General features: G+C 34.8%; 1 protein-coding gene across 3 annotated transcripts in view; it reads right to left on the bottom strand.

Moving 5' to 3' along the window:
* LOC123682912 (kinesin-like protein KIF19) overlaps window positions 1-24,563 on the bottom strand; it is a 74,876-nt gene that overhangs the window by 16,877 nt on the left and 33,436 nt on the right. For all 3 annotated transcript variants that reach the window (XM_045621736.1, XM_045621737.1, XM_045621738.1), the window contains one exon: window positions 3,292-3,441. In XM_045621736.1, the coding sequence (XP_045477692.1) occupies window positions 3,292-3,441 (150 nt within the window). The remainder of the gene's footprint in view (window positions 1-3,291; window positions 3,442-24,563) is intronic.

The raw sequence follows: 24,563 nt of genomic DNA, 5'->3' as shown, positions 1-24,563 counted from the left end.
GTTTTTCATGAAAAATTATAAATACAAAAATTTTTTGAAATTATTCAGGTTTCGAGTCATCGGACATATAACTATGATCTCCAACTTCTGAATCTTGTTCGTCATCATCACTCTCCGTTTCAGTTCTTTCGACAATGTCTTCTATCTTCAAAGGTGTATGATACTCAATGAATCCTACTGGTTTCAAATATTCATCTAAGAACCAACCGCAGTTCTCAGGCTGAAGTTTCACGCATATTGAATCCGTTGCATTAAGCCACATGGAATTTACAAAAATAGTTCGTGAAATTTTTTGAATTAATGATATCCAGCATGGTGGTATGGAGTTGGAGTCGAATCCTTTTATTTTTTCTAAGAAGTGCTCACTGTCTTTTTTGGCAGAATAATTTTTCATAAAAATGCAATATCTCATGCGAAAATAAAACAAGATTTTATTTCAAAATTTGAACGACAAAAAAAAAGGAGAAAAAAAACCGAACAGAAACAAATAGGATCAAAATAGCAAATATAAACAAACAAATTTATATATTTAAATAAACAAAAGGATATAAATAGAAATAAAAACTGAAATCTTTCAGATAAAAATAACATTAAATAAAGAAATGAATTACTACAGTTGAACATAAAAAAAATTATTGAAAAATCAGTATCAATCTGCAGTCAAATCATCGTCTTTAACATCCATGCATAAATTTTCACTATCCACCGAATCGAGCATATTTTTTGTAGGTTGAAAACGACAACAATCACCTATCTCTTTAAGTCCTTCTTTAGCATGTTATAATAATGCTATATTTTTATTTAGAAATCTGTTTCTATTTTTTGTTTTGATGCGGTTAATAGCCGAAAATATTCTCTTGCATTTGGCATTCGAAATCTGAAATATGCAGCCACCCAAATTTGTCGATGAAATTCCAGTTAGACATTTTTTTCCACTGAATAGAATACCAAATGTGAGATAATGGTATATTTTCAACGGAAGTTCACACACCACCTGTTTTCAATGAGGCACCCTTCGGATATTCCATCATTCTTCGTATTTATTCTCAGCCGACAGAAGTTTTATGATTTTATTATGTTTAAGTAGGTACGTTCTTCTAGAAACACATAGAACGTAGAACCTCAATTAGAATGAACAATGAATTGATTCATAGAAACAGTCTAGACATCTGAATTTCCATATTCCCAATAGCCTCGGTTATATTTTTAAAACTACCAAAATCTACTTAAATCTACCAAAGGATTTCTTCCTACTAAAAACTCCATGAAAATGCGAAAAATCTACTAAAAAAGTAGATTTCTACTAAATCTGGTCACACTGTATACGAGTCTATCGCTATCCTTTTCATTTCCAAGAACAAATAGCATGCGCACTCTCTTTCTTTCACTGGACGAACTTCAAACAGCTGCTATGCCATGTCCTCACTCGCAGCAATATTTAACTTTTTAAAATTCGACAACCGGGATTCTGGACTGATTTTTTGCAGGCAACCCTATATCACCGTGTTCATAATAAAATAATCTTTAATCATATTGATTTTGATTAAATAGTCAGACCGTTGCAAAATGCTAGTATAGATTGACCTGTTCATACCTGGCAACCGAGAGTTGTGACCGGAAAAAAATAGGCAACCTAACGTTTGCACATTCTATGGGCTTCATACTTTCGATTGGTATAGAATTTATCTAATAAGCAAAACCGTTCGAAAATGTTCGAAAAAGAAATTTTTTTTAATTATGATATTAATTAAACCTACTCTGGACTAAAATTTGTTAGGCAACCCATATGTGATATATTCATTGACATGTTAAATTAAATATAAAATACGTGAAGGTGAAGGTCGTTCTATATCGGGATCTTAGACTATACGGGAATCGCAGTCGGACATCGACGAACAGACGTCATATAAAAAATACCGTAAGAAGCATAAGAATATATTGTTTATTGAATAAAAAATTCAAAGAAACTAAAAAATTAGCTAGACTATTCTCTTATAGAATAGGATATTAGAGACCAACACAAATCTAAGAATAAATGGAGATGTGATAAAATAGGAAAATTACGTATATAGGTATAACACTAGGTCATTATATAGTGTTATACCTCCTTAAACTAATTTTCCCATTTTATCACTTCTCCACCTATTGTTATATCTTCTATTTCTTGTATCTTGTATCTTATATCTACTTTTTCTTGTATATAACCATATAAATTACGTAGTGGACAAAACAAATTCAGCAATGGACAGACTTTACCCTTTTATAGGAAGAAGAGCCAAATCAAGCAAAATACGAATCCTGGGGATAACCTACCAAAACCCATAGCATGACTACTCAAGCAACAAAAACTGAAGTGTTAAGAGCCGCAATGTATGTGTCCTGGTTTATGGGGAACAAACAAAACATAGACCAAGAATGGGAAACAATCACAGAATTCCAGGAAAGAAAAGCAGAAAATATTCTCGAAAAAGAGAGTCAATCCACAAATGGCAAGTTGAAAAGACTGGTTGCCGAAAACACTGACGAAGTTGTGATTAGGATGCCAGACATCCCGAAAGATCTAGAGATCAACTGCGTAGGATAAGAAATTGATCAAAACTCTATTTCAAATAGCAAAAAGAAGACATGAAAAATATAGTTATACCTATATGAAAAATAGAATTTATATTGAGAATATAAATGAGTCCTGTTTGTTTCTTCTTTACGAACTAATAGGCAAGTGGTAAACATGTGAATGAGAAACCGTTGACTTTTATCTTCTCATATGAATGACCCGGAATGATTCAATTTTATGTACAATTGAATTGAATTGATAGCGATGATTTTAATAATGTTATTAGGTAATTGATTGTTAATATCGACACGACAGAAAAACACAAAGACGTACTAAACTAACACAAACCGTTTCTTTTATAAAAACGGCTTATCGTAACTGGCTTCTGATTGGATACGAATTTGTACGAATTAATGCATCCTGTAAGTATACGACAAAAACAAACAAGTGAAAAAAGTTATTTGCCAAAATAGGAGACACTGAACAAGTATCAAAGCAACAAATGGAGACATGAAAGGATTGAGATCAAAACAAAACAAAATAATGAAGTTACAAATGCAGAAGAAGTTGTCAAGGATTTCTCAACCGAACAGTATACAATTAAAAGACAAGAGTTCATGAGTTCCAAGACGCAAAACTATATTATAAATGTAGGTTCTGAATGTCATAATTTTTATGCCGAATAACAATTCCGCATGGAAAAGTGAATGGATAAAATTTTTCAAGAAATCACTTACCTCATCTGTAGAATTTGTGGATATTTCTGATAGTCCTGCTACCTGAATACTTCTTTCTCTGACATCCTCTCTTAACTCTAGGTATCCCGAGCTGGGGTTCAAAAGATCTCGTATTTGCTCATTATACAGTTCCAGGTATGACATCGTGACCTGTTTAATACATATATCTACATTCAATGGGCAATAGACAAATATTTTTAAGGAAAAAAAAAATTTTTCATAGAGTTTTACGATTATATTACAACACCTTTCCTAAAGTTTCTATAAAAAAGTCTACAAAAGCTTTGGCTTGTCGTCAGTATTTACTGAATGCTCATTCATTCTCATTTCTTCTCGCGGCTATGGCGCCTTTTGAGACCACATAATTATAAATGAGTATACAGGGAGATTCATTGGTAAATAGGCTAAAGCTAAGGGTAGATAGAGGTCACTGAGGCGAGTCAGAACAACTTATATTTCGAACCACCCTCTACATTCTCATGATATTTGGTACTTCATTCAGACATAGCATTGAATTATTTTTTCAGGTCCAGCCTAGGAAAAATTGATAAATAAGATTCCATCCTAAAAAAACACCCTGTATATCAAAATATATTAATCTGATAGGATATTCGAATAAAGAAGAAAAAACTAATAAATAGAGCAAAGTATTTCTCAAACTTCCATACGCGATTTCAATACTCACTGAATCTAGTAGTTATAGAAAAAGTTCAGAACTTAGAGTTAGGCCATGAACTCGTTTTTAGGTGAATATTGCGAAATCAAAGAATACAGATGTTAATTTAGCGATGAAGCACGATTTCTCAGAGATTGTATAATTCAAACATCACATGTCTGCGCCGAATAACCTAATCCTTTTGCTACAAAACAGGCCCATTTCCAATACAGGTTTTCATTTGATGCTTCGGTGTGGTGTTTATAATAATAGATCCGCACGTATATTATCACCGTTTTCAACTGGCGAAGTTTATTTTGATTTTCTTCAAAATATTTTACCTGTTTTGCTTGATGCAGCTGTTGATGTCGGAGGCGTGTATTTTCAACATCATATGGCCGTACTTCATTTCAAGGCTGTTGTGACAAATTTTCCGAATAGTTGGATTGGTTAGGATGGACCTCATAACCTGCCTACAAGGAGCCCCGACTTGATTTCTATTAATTATTTTGTATGGGGTTATTTGAAATGAAAAGTTTACTGGGCACTAATAAACGATAAAATGCAACTTCTTCAAAGAATCGAGGACGCTTGCAAATTGAAATATAGTCAATTAATTATTAGAAAATCAATAACTTGTCTTAGCGCCAATGAAGAAGTAATCGCCGAAACTGAGGCCTATTTTAAAGTGAAAGACCAATCCTACTACAACAATGGTATCGAAAAGTTGAAAGATCGCTATAATCGTTGTATCACCCTCGGAGGCAACTATGTTAGATAAGATAAGATAAGATATTTATTGCTGATTAATACAAATAATACATTGTTTTCACACGTCATTAAGGGTAATTTACAAACAGCAGTATAAATAGTATATTAAATCTCAGCTCCAGAACAATATTATGCTAAAATAAATAAATATATAATAGAAATACAATATAAAATAAATAAATAAATAAATGCTATAAATAGTATATTAAATCTCAGCTCCAGAACAATATTATGCTGAATCAGTTTCATCCAGAGTTATATTATAAAATTCGTCAATTGAATAAAATACCTTCAATGTCAACATCTTTTTTATTTTTATCTTGAAAACGTTCATTCGCAGATTTTTCAGCCCACCAGGAAGTTTGTTGTACAAAGACACCGCTCGGAATCCAGGAGCGCTCTGGGATTTACTCAATCTTAGAAAATCTTTCCTAATGAGTGATTTGTTCCGTGTACCATATCCATGTATGTCAGATTGTAGCACATATTTATCCTTGTTTTTATGAATATATATAACACTCTCCAATATGAATAGCGATGGGAATGTAAGAATACCCAAATCTTTAAAGGCATTTCTACAGCAGTCACGGTAGCCCAGCCCTCCCAAAACTCTTATCGCTCGCCTCTGCAGTCTGAAAACAGCCTCACGACCCGCACTGTCCCCCCACAGCAGGACGCCATATTTCAGATGTGATTCTACCAGGGCAAAATATACGGCACGTAACATGTCCGGTGTCAGGGAAAAGGATAGAGTTCTCAGGGCAAAAATATTTCCACTCAGCGTGGCCAGTAGGTTGTCAATGTGGCTACTCCACGTGAGCGCCGAGTCCACATGAACACCGAGGAACTTTACTGAATGAACCATGTCGTCTTCCCCATCAAACGGTCTCAAGGTCATAATCATATTGTATGTTTTCTCCTCATTCACACTGAGGCCGTTTGCCGTGAACCACTCCACGAGCCTCACTCGCTCTATACGTGAACGCTCAAGCAATGTCTGTGAGTTCACGTCCCTTATTGCGACTGTAGTATCATCTACAAATAATGTAGCTTCAACTTCAGGTATATAATCTGGTAGATCGTTAATATACACCAGAAATAGCACTGGTCCCAAAACTGAACCCTGTACCACTCCCATATTAATGGGGCTCATCTGAGAGCGTGTTCCGTTCGAGCTGACTATTTGATACCTCTCGCTCAAAAAAGAAGCCATCATGTCCATCGCCCTGTCGTCGAATCCATATCTTTTCAATTTGAAAATAATAATGAATAATAAAATCGAATTTTCCAAAAAAAATGTGTTTTACTATGGTAGACCGGGAATTTTTCAATTGGTCTGTTATTACTTCAATATATATCTCGAAACTCCGACCCGCCAAATTATATGTATATGGAGGAGTTCCTTTACAGGGTGTTTCATTGGGAAACAGAAATACTTTACAGGTGTATAGGTGGCACCAAGGCGGTTCTGGTTTATTGGATCTTACTGTCTTCGTAGCCGAGATACAGGGTGTTTTATGAATTTTGCCCGTTTCTTTCTGAGGCCATATCAAACGAACCACTCGGTATATTTTCTTCATATTTGGCAAATATGTTCCTAATTGAGAGCCCAAACGTATCATGCAATAACCGCCTTGAAAATCCAGGTCCGGGTTAACAAAAAATTATGAATCGTTGGAATCCTCAAAACAACATCGGAATTTTGAAAATCTGTTTTAATATTCGGAAACACCACTAAAAACTAAACTGAGACGTGTACTAAAAATTTTCGCGCAAAAAGTTTTACTGCACAAATTTTCAACGTAAAAGTGAAGGTTTTAAGGACTTGGATACCTGAAAGTGGTTTGAAGTGACTTTCAACAATGAATTATCAAAAATATCGAATCCATAATTATTTCAACATTACTTTGTAATTCATTTTCACATTGGTTTTCCTTTTTATAGCTGTATACCATTTCAGTTTTTATTTTTGAGTTACTCTCTCAGTCTCTTGTCGTTTCTCATTACTGCACAAATTTTCAACGAAAACGTGAATTTTTTAAGAATTTGGTTTGCTGGAAGTGGTTCAAAGTAACTTTTAGTGATTAATCTATGAGTTAGTTATTGAGATCATAGTCCTCTTTCGTGTGTGAAGTCTATTGTTTCTTTCAGCAGAGCTTTTCACTACTGCGAATAATCATAAAATTTCGTATTCAATCAAATAGGTTGACAACTATCACTTTGACAGAAGACCATTATTGTTCAGAATAATTCAGATTAATCAATTATTTTGTTATTATATTTTTTTGTTCATAATTGTTTCAAAATATACGATATCAACCTAATGCAACTCAATTCTCAATAAATAGAAACTGAAATAGTATACAGCTATAAAAAGGAAAACCAATGTGAAAATGAATTACAAAGTAATCTTGAAATAATTATGGATTCAATATTTTTGATAATTCATTGTTAAAAGTCACTTCAAACCACTTTCAGGTATCCGAGTCCTTAAAAACTTCACTTTTACGTTGAAAATTTGTGCAGTTAAACTGTCTGCGCGAAAATTTTAAGTACACGTCTCAGTTTAGTTTTTAGTGGTGTTTCCGAATATTAAAACAGATTTTCAAACTTCCGATGTACAGGGTGTTGTTTCGAGGATTCCAACGATTCATAATTTTTTGTCAACCCGGACCTGGATTTTCAAGGCGGTTATTGCATTATACGTTTGGGCTATCAATTTGGAACATATTTGCCAAATATGAAGAAAATATATCGGGTGGTTCGTTTGATATGGCCTCAGAAAGAAACGGGCAAAATTCATAAAACACCCTGTATCTCGACTACGAAGACAGTAAGACCCAATAAATGGGGTATCTCCAAAACCGCCTTGGTGCCACCTATGCACCTGTGAAGTATTTCCGTTTCCAATGAAACACCCTGTATTACTTCAATGCATATTTCGAAAACTCCGACCCGCCAAATTATATATGGAGGAGTTCCTATATTATTCGTGATTTCTATGATGTGAATTGATGTAAGTTGTCACACATTCAAACGCTTTCATGTCCTGTCAATCATTCAAAAATCGAAAATCACAGAGTATTGACGACTACCGCATGCATCATGTGCGTGATTGAGGAATGAGTTATGGTGATCAATAATTTATATAGCGCCAAGTTCAAATTGATAACCATTAACGAAGCCGTTAAGGGTCAAAACACAAAACCATGAACCGTAATATATGATTTGAACAGATTTCAGTTTTAGCGTTGGGAAAATCGCGTGTGTCAACTACTTCATAGAATCGGTTTAACCACCACATAAAAAAAGAGAAATTGTGATTAAATTAACCTTCCATAACAATATTTCAGTGGCCAGAAAAACAACGGAGTTGCGATTTTGAGTTAGATATGAAATAAGAATTTCGAGCTCAGTACGAAATTTCAAGCTTATCACATCATCAAAACCATAGATAAGTCAAGAAGAATATTGGAAAAGAAATCCAATATTTTCATGATTGATTTGAGGTTTCGTATACCTAACCAAGCTTCGTGGAAAATTGATAGATTGATAGATAGGGTGATAGAACCCCTCCCTCATCAGAGCTAAATATGAAATTTTCAAATAGAGATGAGTTATGGTTTCAACAATATGGAGCGCTCCAACATATTAAGCGGTTAACGTACGGGAGGACCGAATGAATGGCCTCCAACGACCGCATATTTTACACTGTTGGACTTTTTCCTATGGGGTGTTTGAAAAGAAAAGTGTACCAAAATCGACTGGATAATTTCAATCAGCTGAAGAAACAAAGCCGACATAACATTATATTACAGAATTAACCCCCGAACTTCTAAGAAAGAATATGAAACTTAAACAAATATGTGTTCACTTGTATAAATAGATGCTACAATAATTTATATCATCGAATCGAATAAGTACTTGAAAGAGCTTCAAATTAAATTGTCACATAACATACTTTCTCATTAAAAAAAATATTCATGACGGAATCCCTCTCGCATGAATATCGAATATTGGTTACCTAATCAATAAGTAATATAAATCGCCTTTTTTCAGCAATTTTTATAAAAATTGTTTTCTTGAGAGAAAATGAATTTATTCCACAATCTCTGCACTGATAGTTCAGATAAGGAGCAATCCAATAAGAGAGGAACTACGATGTGGCAAGGTGGGTAAGATCGAAAATAAGAGAATGGAGAGATCATGAGGATAGCAGAATTGCAAATTTGAAGAAAGATCTTGTACCTTTACCACAAAGGGAAAGACCTCCAGGCACAAGAGGTGGTATGAGAGTTGGACGTTAAGATCAACTGAGACCGACAACAAAAATGACAGAACTAGTCCTTACTGCAGAAGAAGACCTTCGCATCATACAGCATGTGGTCTTCAGGGTTCAATTGGCCAGACTTCACGTCAGTTATTTTCTCGTTTTCGTTTCTAACTATTTCTTCTAGAAAGGTTATTTATCGATTTTCCTATACCATGAGTCATAAATTATCAACATTATAACCAACAATTGTGATATTTTATTATTGCAGGTGCTTAAAGAAAAATTATAATTATTCTCAGTTCGATTGCCTTCTGAATATGGGCATAATCGATGCGTTACACGTAAAATGAATATAAATATTTTACTAAACTTTTAGTCAAGATTGGAGTTGTCAAAAATCTATTATTTATCGACTCTAATTAACATATCATTAAATTTGTTGATTCAAATACAAACATCTGCTTACACGACAACTTCTAAGAGAATTTTAAGAGTATTCAATAATAGATGGGTTACAATGAAAGCCTTTGTCCATGGAACAGAATATAATATCCTTTCATTTTGCCACAAAACTAAAATAAAGGAGTTGTATAGTTAACTAAGTGAAGCCTATTATTCCATATTCTGAATAAATTAAATCATGAAAGAAACTCTCTCAACAATTTCAACCCCTGTTTTTCATATCATTGAGAATGTTTATTTGATATAGTCAATTAAAGTGAAATAAGATAGTAAAGTGTTCATTGTTGGAACACGTTTTTGCAATCTGAGGGTCTTGCTCACATAATGCTCTTGAACGGTGTCTGGACAAATGAAGTAGACAAACGTGGACCTACGATGGACAAACGATCCTGAAATTTTGAGCTCAAAATTTGCATTTGGCGGTGACAACTTCACAGTTCGCATAATTTCGAATAGTCGATTTTTTTGGTTTCTAGAGGTTGACAAATGAAATTATTGGGTGGACAATCGTGGACCTACAATGGACAAACAATCCTGAAATATTGAACCCAAATTTCGCATTTGGGGGTGCCAACTTTCCGAAATTTCGAATGATCGATATTTCGGTTTCTATGGTTGGACAAATTATTGTATAGAGAAAAGTGGACTAACGTTGGACAAACGACCGATTGAAATTATTTCATTTTATCTTCTGTATATACCTAGAAATTTTGCTGAAATCATTTTTTTTTTTAATCTCAACAATGCGATCATTACGAAAATCGACATGAACATATTAGTTACGTTATATTGAAACTGATTTCTAAATTTTTGTTTGAATTTATTTCAATTATTGAGGAAATGAAATGTTATGTTGGTGAGCCTGGGCTAAAGTGGCGTACCCAAGGGGGATAAGGGGGATATATCACTCCCAGGAGGAATATTCATTATATGTTACAATCTTATTATCAGTAAGCAAACTTCTTTGGAAAACTTCTTCAAAAGAGGGAAAATTTGAAGTTTTTTTCCCCTCCCAAGGCTTATGTCTAGGTACGCCACTGTTGGGCTACAATATGTTAGCCTTCTGTTGGCTGATGCATTTATTTTAATTTAATTAATAAGCTTTTATAGAAGAGCGTCCATTGTACCTACATAACTTCATTTGATTATTTCCTTTCCGCCAATAGCAAGAATTTGTAGTTTATTTCTATTGAAAAGGGATTACCAGCTAATAATAATATTGAATCGAATATTCACATCATATTTTGTATACCAGTCAATTTGTGAAGTATATTCATCACTGCAGGGTGCAAATGTATGCCGACGACTTTCAGCTCTTCATTGATGAGCTAAATAATGCAACCATCCGAATCAATGAGGATTTACATCGGTTATGGGACATTGCTAGGAGACATGGCTTGTCTTTAAATGCAAAAAAATCATTTGCTCTTGCATTCGGCTCCAAAAACAATAGACAACTCGTTAAGGATAATATCAAAATCGTGGTTGCGAATGATGTTACTTTCGTTGATAGTGCACGTAATTTGGGGTTGATTATGGATGAGTCGCTGAGGTTTCGCGAGCATGTAGAGAATACGGTTGGTAGAGCTTATGAAGCGTTAAGAATCTCATATCCGCATAGATCTTATTTACCTATCTATACTAAAAAAATTCTGTGTGAGAGTCTGGTATTATCGAAGTTCAATTACTGCTCCCCTGTGTTTAGCTTCTGCTTGGACCAGGACTCTCTTGGTCGAATTCAACGGGTACAGAACAACTGTATAAGATTTATCTTCGGTATTAGAAAATTTGAACATGTATCCCATAAGCTGGTGGAGTTGGGTTGGCTTCCTATGAGACTTCGTTTCAACTATCATGCTCTCTGTACTTTTCATAAAATAGTTGTGAAGAGAAGACCACCTTATCTCTTCAATAAGTTGCAATACAGAGCTGATGTTCACAATGTTAATATCAGACATAGGAATTTGCTTACATGTCCTCATCATAGAACCTCAACTTTTCAAAGAAGTTTTAGATACAACATCTGTAAATTGTACAATGTTATACCTTATGAATTGAAACAACTTAATGATCACAGATTCAGGAACAAAATCAGAGAATACCTGCTCAGCTCCTCCTAGCTCACCTTCTATCTCCGAGAGGGTAAAAAAGGAAATTATTATTTTTTGTTTCAATTCTTTATGCTCTATTATTGTTTATTTATCAATGTTATTGGATGGATTGCACACAATGTATGTATGTATTTAATTTTTTTTTCTTTCATGTATCAACAAGAGTTAAGTGGTAGAACACCTATGGGTGAACTTCCCCTTGAGATTTCTATAAAGAAATAAAGGCCTTATTATTATTATTATTATATTGGGCCAATTGGAAAGTCCCCAATCTGATGCACAAATTGCGGTGCTAGAAGTAAATCCATATAATTTTTAGTCAGTATCAACCTTCAAACGATACGCGCCAAAATTTGACAGCAGTCCGACCATTAGTTTGTGAGTTATTGCGTTTTACTCACAACGCTATACGCAATAGATACTTTTGTATCGGGGCCTGCACCAGGGACCGTATTCTCGACAAGTGATCTTTCAAAACGTACACTGAACACTGAATGAACTTATACGTTTTGAAAGATCACTTGTCTGATCTTTAAAAACGTACACTGAACACTGAATGAACGTATACGTTTTGAAAGATCACTTGTCAAGAATACGGTCCCAGGAAAATTAACATTCATTGATTGGTATGCTAAGTTTAAAATTGGTAAAATGAGCACTGATGAATCGAATGCAGTAGATGCCCAAAAGAGGCTGACACCGACGAAAAAATCAAAAAAGTTCACAAAATAATTTTGAATGACCGTAAAGTGGAATTGATCGAGATAGCAGACATTGTGAAGATATCATCTGAATGTGTACATCATATTTGTACATGGGAAAGATGTGTGCAAAATGGGTGCCGCGCGAGATCACAATCGATCCAAATCAACTACGTGTTAATGATTCTCAGCAGTGTTTGAAGCTGTTTAAGTGCAATAATTCTGAATTTTTGCGATGATATATGACAATGGATGAAACATGGCTCCATCATTTAACTCCGGAGTCCAATCGACATTTAACTGAGTGGACTGCACACGATAAACCGAACCCAAAGCTAAGGAAAACACAAGCTGGCAAGGTTATGGCATCAGTATTCTGGAATGCGCAAGGTATAATATTTACTGATTACCTCCAAAAGGACCAGACCATCCACAGCGATTATTTATAGCGTTATTGTATCGATCAAAGGATGAAATCGTCAAAAAACGGCCCCATTTGAAAAAAAAAGATGCTGTTTCATCAAGACAATGCGCCGTGTCACAAATCAATGAAAACAATAACAAAATTGCATGAATTGGGCTTCGAATTGCTTCTGCATCCATCGTTTTCGCCAGATCTGGCCTCCAGCGACTTTTTCCTGTTCTCAGACCTCAAAAGAATGCTCACTGGAATGAAATTTAGCACCAATGAGGAAGTAATCACCGAAACTCAGGCCTATTTTGAAGCGAAAGACAAATCTTACGACAAAAATGGTATCGAAAAGTTGTAAGATCGCTATAATCGCTGTATCGCCCTCGAAGACAACTATGTTGAATAATAAAATCGAATGTTGCCAAAAAAATATGTTTTACTATGGTAGACCGGAAATTTTTCAATTGGCCTGTTATCTTCTCTCGAAGCTCTATTCAATTTACATACTTTATATATTGCATGAACCAAATTATTGATCGAATTTTTACACTTCTAATAAATTGGACTCACATCCGTGGTAAATTGATAGAAATAACATTCTTACCTACCAATTACAGGCTATCATTATAACGAATAAAGTAAACTAGGATATCGAAAGATCAACAATACCTACTACTATTAGCGTTAAATTTAATTGAACCTTCCCCTTGACACTATCCAAACAATTCCGCCACAAAAATATGCCTCAAAATATCGAGCATCATTTATATTGAATAAACGTCCTAGAACCGAAGAATACTTACTTCTGGCCTTTTAGATCGTTATATACTTTTGCCTGGATACTTATTCATAATCAATTCTTCCCTCAACTCATAACGTGTTATCAATTTGACATAGTCCTTGGTTGTAAAACCTCCATTTTACCTAATGACCTGTCTTTTGCTCAAGGTCTCGAACTTGAAAGGAGTCGTTTAGCCATATTATTTGTGGCTTTGAATTCGTATTATGTTGACGTTTTGTATAGTTAATATCTTGGGGTAGTTCTTATAATAAATGACAGCGTTAGCCTCTTGATGGTTATTATCATTCAATGGTGAAACTCAAGGATAATTCGTTAGTCATTTTGAGAAGATTAATAAGTTAACAAAAAGGTCATCTTTTTCTCTATTATAGCACGTTAAATGTAGTAGGTATTATAATGTTCGGCATTTCAACTACACTAAAAGACAAAAACTTTTTTCGTTTTCGAAATTCGAACCTGCGATGATCTCAAATGATGAGAGTCAGTTCAAATTTAATTTTAGATATATTTTTCAAATGTAAACCATAAAAATTTTTGTTTTAGTTAGTACCAACCTTCAAACGATATGTGTCAAAATTTGACAGCAGTCCAACCATTAGTTTGTGACATATTGCGTTGTGAGTGTAGCTTCCTTTGTTATTTGAAAAAAGATGAAGGGAAAAAATACAGTTGAAGCAATATCTTGGCTTGATGAAGAGTTTTCGGGGTCTGCACCAGGAAAATCAACCAACATTGATTGGTATGAAGTTTAAACGCCCAAAAGAGGCTGTCACCAACAAGAAAATCAAAAAAGTTCTCGAAATAATTTTAAATGGCCGTTAAATGAAGTTGATCGAGATAGAAGACATTGTGATAATATCATCTGTATGTGTACATCATATAATTCACGAATATTTATACATGAGAAAGCTGTGTGCAAAATGGGTGCCGCGCTAGCTTACAATCGATCAAAAGCAACAACGTGTTAATGATTTTGAGCAGTATTCGAAGCTGTTTAAGTTCAATAAACCTGAATCTTTGCGTCGATATTTGAGAATGGAAGCAGTGCCAAGGCCCGGATGCTCTACTTGGATAAGCAACATAGAAATAGACCAAAGATCAACTACTTCACAAATAGTTTTTTCTGTTGTTAGTCCCCAGAAATTGATGATCCTACAACCGGAAAAAATTCACGCTTGACAAAGAAACGAGGAAAAACGGCAATTATAACTTCTTCTCCTTACAAAAAGGAATTAGAGGAAACAATAGAAAAAAGAAACTTATGGAAGCTAATAAAAAATGAGAAAGAAGATGAGAGAAAAGAAAAAATAAGAAAATCAAAAAGGCTGAAGATGAAAAAACCAAAAAAGATTTCAATTCTAGATCTGGAACTGAAGACGAAGAAAATGATGTGCCTTGTTTTTACTGTTACGGAAAATACTTGGATTCTAATAAAGGATGGGCCGCTTGTTCTTTCTGTAGGAAATGGGCACACTGTAGCTGAGCTGATGCCGAGGACGACGAGGCAGTATTTTTATGTGAGTTTTGCATCCATAAATGAAATATATATCTCTCTCATACCCCATCTTGCCTAGGATACCCCGTCTTACCCTATCGAGAAGGCACGATGGGGTTCTGGACATTTTTGACAGAATTTGTAATATTTTCCTTCTCTACAAATATGAAGTTTTTTGAGTTCATTATAATATATAATATAATAGTAATTAATAATAAAGGAATAAATATATATATTGAAAATATTTGAAAATGACAATTTTATGATGCTTCAAACGTTAAGGTCCCTGTCTTGCCCACCCTTCCCCTAATTCGATAAGACTGAAATACACGTCCACAAAGCTCTCAAACCCACGCTTCGAAACTCGCAAATTCACATGTTGGAATCGTTTTGCCAATCTCCGATCTAGGTCAAGTTCGTTTCCGATTAAGAAATTCCACCCTTACCGTGTCTGAAGCCCAGTTTGGGGAATGTTTTGCCCGATTAGTTGGAATGCGATAGACAGTGACGCACTGAAAAGTGAAAAACGGCGGGAAAACCAGCGATTTGATTCATGGCTCGCCAGCGATGTACATCTCTTCCTCTTTTCGTGGGCATCGATTACTTCCAGGCGATAAAAAATAATGAGGGACTAGAAAAAGGTTTCAACGTTGAGTTTCCTACAATTTATTACCCTTGTTTGTTGGGTTGGAGGAAGAGAAAAAAAATGAAGGTTTATTTTTGTGAACACTTTTGAGATACGTTTCGCGTAAGTTTAATAATAATAAAAATAATTTTATTATTACATTACAATGACAATAAGTAACAGAAGGCATTAAGGAATCAGATTTCTCCTTAATGAATCTGTTACAGCCTTAAATCAGACAAATTTTTTGACAAACATCAGCAGCGCAAAAATTTGATATTGATCAAAAATAACCTATTTTTTTCGAATAGGAAAGGAAAAAAGATCAGGAGAGGAGGATGAGATGAAAAAATATATCTTTGATCACTATCAATACAAGTCTCAAAACAACGAGTTCAAATCTATCGTCTCGAACCAAGGAGCAATTTTCTATGATTATTTCTAAATGAGGAGACCGTCAGACGAAAATCCAGCTCTCCCAAAGAATTAAGTATATCAGATACCCGATACGAAAACGATCTTTTATAAACTTCTTTTCGGTGCCTTGGTACTGTGACAAGAAATCGATGACGCAAGTAAGTTGAGACCATGCGTCTCGTGCCTGAACTGTATCCTATCATAGAGATATCGAGGTTCTCTGTACTTCAAGATCTTAAAACCGAGGCAACCAAGATGTAGCCTGTACCAGAAAAACATATTCAACCCTTCCGAACGCTCCATAAAAGGTGTTATATGATCTCTTCTTCTCACTCCGTAAATAAGCTTTGAGCAGCTGTTTTGCATTTTTTGAATACGATATCTATCCCCGCCTTCCAAACAAGGATAGTAAACATTCAGATAATGATTGAATTGTGACAATACAAGTAAGTCGCAGAGCAGCTTCCGGGCATCCCGAGAGAGACAATGTCGAAAGGAATAAACAAGTCTCAATGAGCAATAGGCTGAACGAAGTTTATTACTGATATGTCCCTCCAAGCGCTGTGGGTCCATAACGAGTAGGTACCAGGATTTTGCATTTTGTAGAGGAAGACAGTTTAGTATCTGTACTATTCACGTCCATGTTCGTTGGCAAAATCATAATTGATTATTTATTTCTGTCCAAATTCCTATGATAAATTGCTTAATAGTTTAGTATCATCATTCCTAATTTCCAAATATTGCTCTACCTGTTCCGAGCTTCGCGTGTTACCGAATATCATGACAGAACATTTCTCAGGATTCAACTTGAGAAGATGATCTTTAGCTATTATTTTATGAAATTGGTTCAAATCTGATTTAATCAATTCTCTGTCCGCAGGAACGCGACTCGCAGGGAAAGGAAAGTACAATTGCGTATCATCAGCTCAACAATGAATTTTGCAGGTGTCAAGACATCCGTGAAATTTCATCGTGTGAATAATATAAAGAAGAGGACCCAGAACACCTCCCTGAGGAACACCAACCTTTAGGTCTAAAGGAGTAGAAAACTGTTTAGGAGAAACTACCTGCTGGGGTCTCCCGGACAGAAAGGACCGCATCAGATCTCTAGCAAAGCTAGTATAGTGAAGTATCTCATAGAGCAGCAAATGTGAAATAGAGTCGAACGTTTTGCTGAAGTCTAACAATATCAAGGCTGTAATCATATCATCGTCAGTCGCCTTCAGTAAATCATCTATTAAACTAGCCAATGCTGTTTCACAACCGTGATATCTTCTTAATCCCCATTGATCAATTGGTAGAATCTTAAACCTTGTTAAAAAATCTCTGATCTGGCTCTCCATGATTTTCTCGAGTACCTCTGAACCTGCGGACAAAATGCTTATAGACTTTAGTTGATTGAAGTCGGTAGGATTATCAAACTTGTGTAAAGGAAATACAAGCGCCACCGTTCATAGTCTAGAGAAATAAGACTTGAGGATACACTCATTCACAGAATTACCTTCAGAAATTTGAATATCTACCTAAACCTAACATTAAAACGAAATTGGTGTTCAAAGTCAATCATGTTATTCTGTTTTTAGTTAATTTCATACAATTCAAACTTCTAAAATTATCGAAAATAATTTTACGAAACCCTCTAAATTACATATCGAATAAAAAATAATAAACTTTCCACGCATTATAAAATGTAGATTCGACAATTGCTTCGCTTCTTCAGGTGTTTATATCGTGATGACTTTACTAGCTTGTATAATGGCGCCTGATACTGTACATTACTCGGCAGATCGGCACCGATACGGATATAAACCCACACACTTAACTCAAAATTACCGGCACTTAATAAAATAATAGGAAAAATCAGAAATCAACTGAATGAAGAAAATAACGAAATATGAAACAATTAGTATTAAGTAACTATAAACAAAAAATCCTGGCAAATAATTAGAACCCTCAAAGGAGAAAGAAATTATCATTCCGCCATTAAAATCCGAAGCGAATGATCAAATATCAGTGAAAAAAACTGAACTATTTCATCCATGTTTGAAAAACAGCTTTCATCTAACCGCATCGAAGAATATGAATTCAAGGAGTAAAGAAGATGACATAGTTATATTAAAAGAAGAAATACGACCAACAACACAAGATGAAGAAGTGAATGAAAAAATAAAATCCTCAGTATTAGAAAGGCTACAGGGAAGAATAAAATAAGCAATCTTCTTATAAAAGCTAATAACTGAAATCATCAACGCAATAAACAAGTACCACATTCACTCAGATATATGGAAAACAGCAATAACAAAACTGATAAAAAAACTGGAAAACCAAAGAACCGATATTTAATTATAGCTTATACTTAATAAGTGAAATTGCATAAAGAATAATAATAAATAAGTACAATAAAATCGAAGAAGTAATTGAAGAGGAAAAATAATTGAGAGAATATATAACAGGTCAATTGAAAAGTCCTCGGTCTACCATAGTAAAACACTTTTTTTTTGGCAAAATTCAATTTTATTATTCAACATATTTGCCTTCGGGCGATACAGCGATTATATCGATCTTCCAACTTTTCGATACCATTCTTGTAGTACGATTTGTCTTTCGCTTCAAAATAGGCCTCAGTTTCTGCGATTACTTCTTCATTGGCGCTAATTTTTTTTCCAGCAGGCATTCTTTTGAGGCCTGAGAACAGGAAAGTATCGCTGGGGAGCAGATCTGGCTAGATTTCTTTCCAGCGAGCATTATTTTGAGGTATCTGGCCAATATGGTGGATGCAGAAGCAATTCGAAGCCCAATTCATACAATTTTGCCATTGTTTTCATTGTTTTGTGACACGGCGCAGTTTCTTGATGAAACAGCACCTTTTTCTCTTCAAATGAGGCCATTTTTTAAAGATTTCATCCTTTAAACGATCCAATAACGCTGTATAAAAATCGCTGTTTACGGTTTGGCCCTTTTGGAGGTAATCAATGAATATTATACTTTGAGCATCCCAGAATACTGATGCCATAACCTTACCAGCTGATTGTTGTGTTTTTCATCGTTTTAGATTCGGTTAATGGTGTGCAATCCACTCAGCTGACTGTCGATTGGAATCCGGAGTAAAATGATGGAGCCATGTTTCATCCATGGTTACATATCGACGCAAAAATTCAGGTTTATTGCACTTTAACCTCTTCAAACACTGCTCAAAATCATTAACACGTTGTTGCTTTTGATCGATTGTTTTCTCATGTACAAATATTCGTGAATGATAGGATGTACGCTTTCAGATGATATCTTCACAATGACTGTTATCTCGATCAACTTCATTTTACGGTTATTCAAGATTATTTTGTGAACTTTTCTGATTTTTTCGTCGGTGACCTCTTTTGGGCTCCACTGCGTTCGCCGTCTTCGGTGCTCATTTCACCACGTTTAAACTCAGCATACCAATCAATGATGGTTGATATTCCTGGTGCAGACCCCGGAAACTCTTCATCAAGCCAAGATTTTGCTTCAACTGCATTTTCTCCTTCAATTTTGCCAAAATAATGTGTGTTACTATAGTGGACCGGGGACTTTTCAATTGGCCTGTTATGTAGGCCCGGATTTTTAATTTTTTTGTTAATATAAAAATAACAATGACTTCACATTAATAATCTTAGAATATGATAACTACCTCAGTTATAGAAATTTAACCAAAAACATAGTAATTCAATATTCTAAAGGGTCGTACGGTAATGAACTCATAAATTTTATCCAGGATTCAGCTGTGTAAAATTGGAATAAAAGACCAAACTTTCATGTCAGTGGATAGTTACCTTCCAAAACAACGTTCGTGGCGATGTCATGTGTTGTCATAATTCCACTCGGACAATTCCAGCGATTGTATCGTCTTTGTACATTATTGAGCTGCTATGTGAAAAATATGTCATTTCCAGTTGAAAGTGATACAGAAACACGGAATGTAGAGAAATTTGTTGTTCGAAGTCGTAAATATTGATTTCCGCAGTAGAGTAAAATATATTCTATTCGTAGTATAATGATCAATGTCGATAATTACATTCTTTTTGAAAAAGAAGGGTCGTTCTATATTGATTATTCATAAAAGCTCCTGATCATGAAATAGGTCATTATCACCATTTTTCCATTATTCAAAATCAAGAATAACTCATTTTTATCAAGTTTACAAGAAAAGAATTATCGACTTTGTAACAAGATCAAATGAATAATGTATTGGGTATAAAGTCACTTAACAATCTTATTAAGTTCTTTATTGAATTCAGCCTAGCTTTCGGTCATTTACATGGCCATCTTCAGGGCACTGGAAACAATTTTTTACATTACGAAAGAATATATAAGAAAAACTCATTAGTTATCTAAATCTAAACTTACAATTAATCTGAACCTAACAATGAAAAATTAGGCAGAAACATAACAATGTTTTAGTAGTTTAAATTTGTTGTCGGTGTCAATTTTCATAGTTTCTGAGTGTTTACGTTCTTGTTGCCATGTGTTTTTACAAATATCTATTCAGCTAACACAACGCTGTTGTGGTCGACTGAAGTTTAAGTTTCTGAGTGTTGACGTTCTTGTTGCCATGTGTTTTTACAGATCTCTATTTTAAAATAATTGAATTGTGAAGTTTACCATTTTTGAGATTTTAATTGTATGACCAGGAAGTTTTATTAAAAGGTGACTCCCATTGTTATGTTTCTGCCTAATTTTTCATTGTTGGGTTCAGATTAATTGTGAGTTCAGATTTAGATTAATAATGAGTTTTTTTTTTATATATTCTTTCGTAATGTAAAAAATTGTTCCCAGTGCCCTGAAGATGGCCATGTAAATGACCGAAAGCTAGGCTAAACTTAATATAGAACTTAATAAAATCGTTAAGTGACTTTATACCCAATACATTATTCATTTGATCTAATCAAGTTTAGTCATATCTGTTTGAGAAAATACGTGAAAAAATTACTAGAAATTCAATACGATCGTGTATAATTTTCTCTCAATTATCTGTTATTGAAGAAAAGATTTTGGGGTATTTGCTTGTATTGAGATGTTATCCGTGTAAAATTAATTCAATTTATGTATAACTGACTCATTAGCCTCACCTCTTTGTAGAATATTTTTCTGCTCACTCTAAACTTCCTGTCGACTGGCTCATGGCTTCTGTAACAACCGTGTTCAAGAAGGGTGATAAGTTGTCCCCACGAAACTTTTGGCCCATTAGCTAGCTTTCCGCTGTGTCCAAGGTATTGGAGAGAATAGTTTGCGATCACATCGTCCAATTTGCTTCAACACACATCAACATGAAGTTGATACCTAAGGAACAGCATGGCTTTACTTCTGGACGTTCGGCCTTGACCAACCTACCGAATTGCCTGAATGACTGGACGAGAGCATGTGACATGGATGTACCAGTGGATGTATTCCACTTAGACTTCTCTAGAGCTTTCGATAAATTCCTCCACCGAAGACTTTACATAAACTTCAACATCTGGGCATAAGGGGCAAATTACTAGCTTGGATAGAGGCTTTCATATCCAATCGTTCCTATGAAGTGAGAGTCGGTGAATCATTTTCCACAGAAAAGCCAGTCACTTCTGGTGTACCCCAGGGCTCCATACTCGGCCCCATCTTATTTTTATTATACACCTTTGACCCTCCATGTTTGCTACGCTCGATATGCTCCATGTTCGCTGATTATACAAAAATCAATAACTTTCCCCTCGCTGAGACACTGAGTCTGCAACACGACTTGAACGTCATTAACTCTTGGTTTAGCGATTGGTGCCTTCCTCTGAGTGTTGATAAGTATAGCTTGCTTCATATAAGAAGGAATAATCCACGTGTGGCATATTTTATTGATGGGGAATCTGTGAAAACTGCATCCAGCTATTGCGATCTTGGGCTGGTGGTGACTGAGGATTCGCAGTGGTCTTAGCATATCTCCTCCATTTGCGCCAAGGCCGAACTCTAGACTTTTTGTATCAGCAAGATGTACGGACGTGGAGACGTTTCTACTGTTCGTATGCTTTTCACTATATATGTGAGACTGATACATGAGTACGTGGATCCAGTCTGGTAGCCATAACATCCGCTTCCTTCGCGGCCATTTCGGAGATGAGATTTGCGATATGTTTAAGAGAAACTTTATTCATCTCAGAAGACATAGTTATAAACTTATGAAGGAGAAATTTCGAACAACCCATCGCCAAAGTTTTCTATCAAATAGAGTATTTGACGTTTGGAACAATTCAACTGTGGTGTTGTCGGTGCTGCATCTGTGAATGTTTTCAAGGATGCCTCTTACGAATGGAGAGCGGCATAGTCAGTGATTTCGTGAAGGATTTCTGGAAAATATTCGACTGGAAGGAGCATGGAAATATTTTCGATATAATGGACTGTATAAAATAATAAGTCCTGCACTGGTTAAACGGTTTATTTGAACACTATTAAAAACTAACCCCGAGTAGGTTATGTTGTTTTACAACTGACAACAGGTAGAACTAAACGAGAACGTATTTAACACGAGAGACTTAACGAGAAAGAGTTAACCGTAAAAGAGTTAACGAGAAAGAGTTAACTAGAAGGAGTTAACGAGACAAGAGGGTTAGAATTTCTCATGCGTCCAGGACATGGACTTTAACCATAGAATGTTACGCACAGAATTCATGAACATATACAATGAAGAAAACTTATCTAAAATTATACCAATAAATACAAATTATGTTATTTACATTAGAAAACCTCATAAGAGGAAGAAATACAATAGAGAATATAAATTAGAAATTAAATTAAATCAAGTATATAAAAGAGAACCGACGCTGGCGCCATCTATGGGATTTCCCTCAGTACATGACTGGCGCAATCTGCAATCCAGTTTGATTCTCAATCTGCAATCTGGTGTTGATTCTCAAAAGATTGAATAGGATAATGACATAAAATAGTAGATATTCCTTTGATACATAATTATGTATACAGGGTGTCCCATAAGTGGCACGTCACAGTGACACCAGAGGTAGGTCAGCTAAAGAGGGACCTAACCAGCCTAACATGACCCCAGTAAAAGTTGCATGGTTTTCGAGTTATTACCAAATTACGTTTTTTAGTGAATTTTCACCTTTTTTAACATTGTCAGGGTCAGAATTCTGCTGGAAAGCTCTCGAAGCTTATTTTTTCTGTTGTAATGAAATCTTAAATAGTTATTTAAGATGACATGAGTATGATTCTGTCAAAAAGTTATGTGGATTTCCGTAAATTAATGGATAAATCTTGATTTCAATTGCTAGCAAAACGAGAACTTCGACTTTGGACACCTGCTGTGAAAAAAAAATCCTTGAAACAAAACGAGCAAGTAACATCAAAAAATTGGGCATTTTAGACAGATTTAGAAATGGTACAATACACGAATCTTATGCCCATAAAACTAGGTATTTTCATCATTTTACCGATGCCCTACTCAACTAAGTTGAAACTAGGAACCCCGCTATCAGGTAATTTTGCCGCTTGCTATGACATTACATTTGATACCGGGCTTTGTTATTATTTGTTAAAGTCACAATAGGGAAAAAGATGGATTAGGGGAAGCGAAAAAGGAATATTATTGAAAAAAAAGGTAAATTAATTAAAAACAGACTTAACTTTCGATTATTTATTTAATTCTTAAATCTAACTTACAGTAAATGTTCAAACTGTTTCCCTCGGACTCTAATGCATAAATGACACCGGATTTTTTTTATTGGGGATGTTTTAAGGACAAAGTGTATGCAAAACCAATAAGAAGAGAGGAAGAATTGCGTGAACGCGTATTCGACGCAGCCCGGACCATATCGGAAATTAGTTTAAGAAAATTGAATCGTAATTTTATAAAACGGTGTCATTTATGCATTAGAGTCCGAGGGAAACAGTTTGAACATTTACTGTAAGTTAGATTTAAGAATTAAATAAATAATTGAAAGTTAAGTCTGTTTTTAATTAATTTACCTTTTTTTTCAATAACATTCCTTTTTCGCTTCCCCTAATCCATCTTTTTCCCTATTGTGACTTTAACAAATAATAACAAAGCCCGGTATCAAATGTAATGTCATAGCAAGCGGCAAAATTACCTGATAGCGGGGTTCCTAGTTTCAACTTAGTTAAGTAGGGCATCGGTAAAATGATGAAAATACCTAGTTTTATGGGCATAAGATTCGTGTATAGTACCATTTCTAAATCTGTCTAAAATGCCCAATTTTTTGATGTTACTTGCTCGTTTTGTTTCGAGGATTTTTTTTTCACAGCAGGTGTCCAAAGTCGAAGTTCTCGTTTTGCTAGCAATTGAAATCAAGATTTATCCATTAATTTACGGAAATCCACATAACTTTTTGACAGAATCATACTCATGTCATCTTAAATAACTATCTAAGATTCCATTACAACAAAAAAAATAAGCTTCGAGAGCTTTCCAGCAGAATTCTGACCCTGACAATGTTAAAAAAGGTGAAAATTCACTAAAAAACGTAATTTGGTAATAACTCGAAAACCATGCAACTTTTACTGGGGTCATGTTAGGCTG

Source organism: Harmonia axyridis, chromosome 6, assembly GCF_914767665.1.
Source record: "Harmonia axyridis chromosome 6, icHarAxyr1.1, whole genome shotgun sequence".
NCBI classification, from domain to species: Eukaryota; Metazoa; Arthropoda; class Insecta; order Coleoptera; family Coccinellidae; genus Harmonia; species Harmonia axyridis.
The sequence above is the reverse complement of the archived record's forward strand: the minus strand, read 5'-3'. Positions and strand labels throughout refer to the sequence as shown.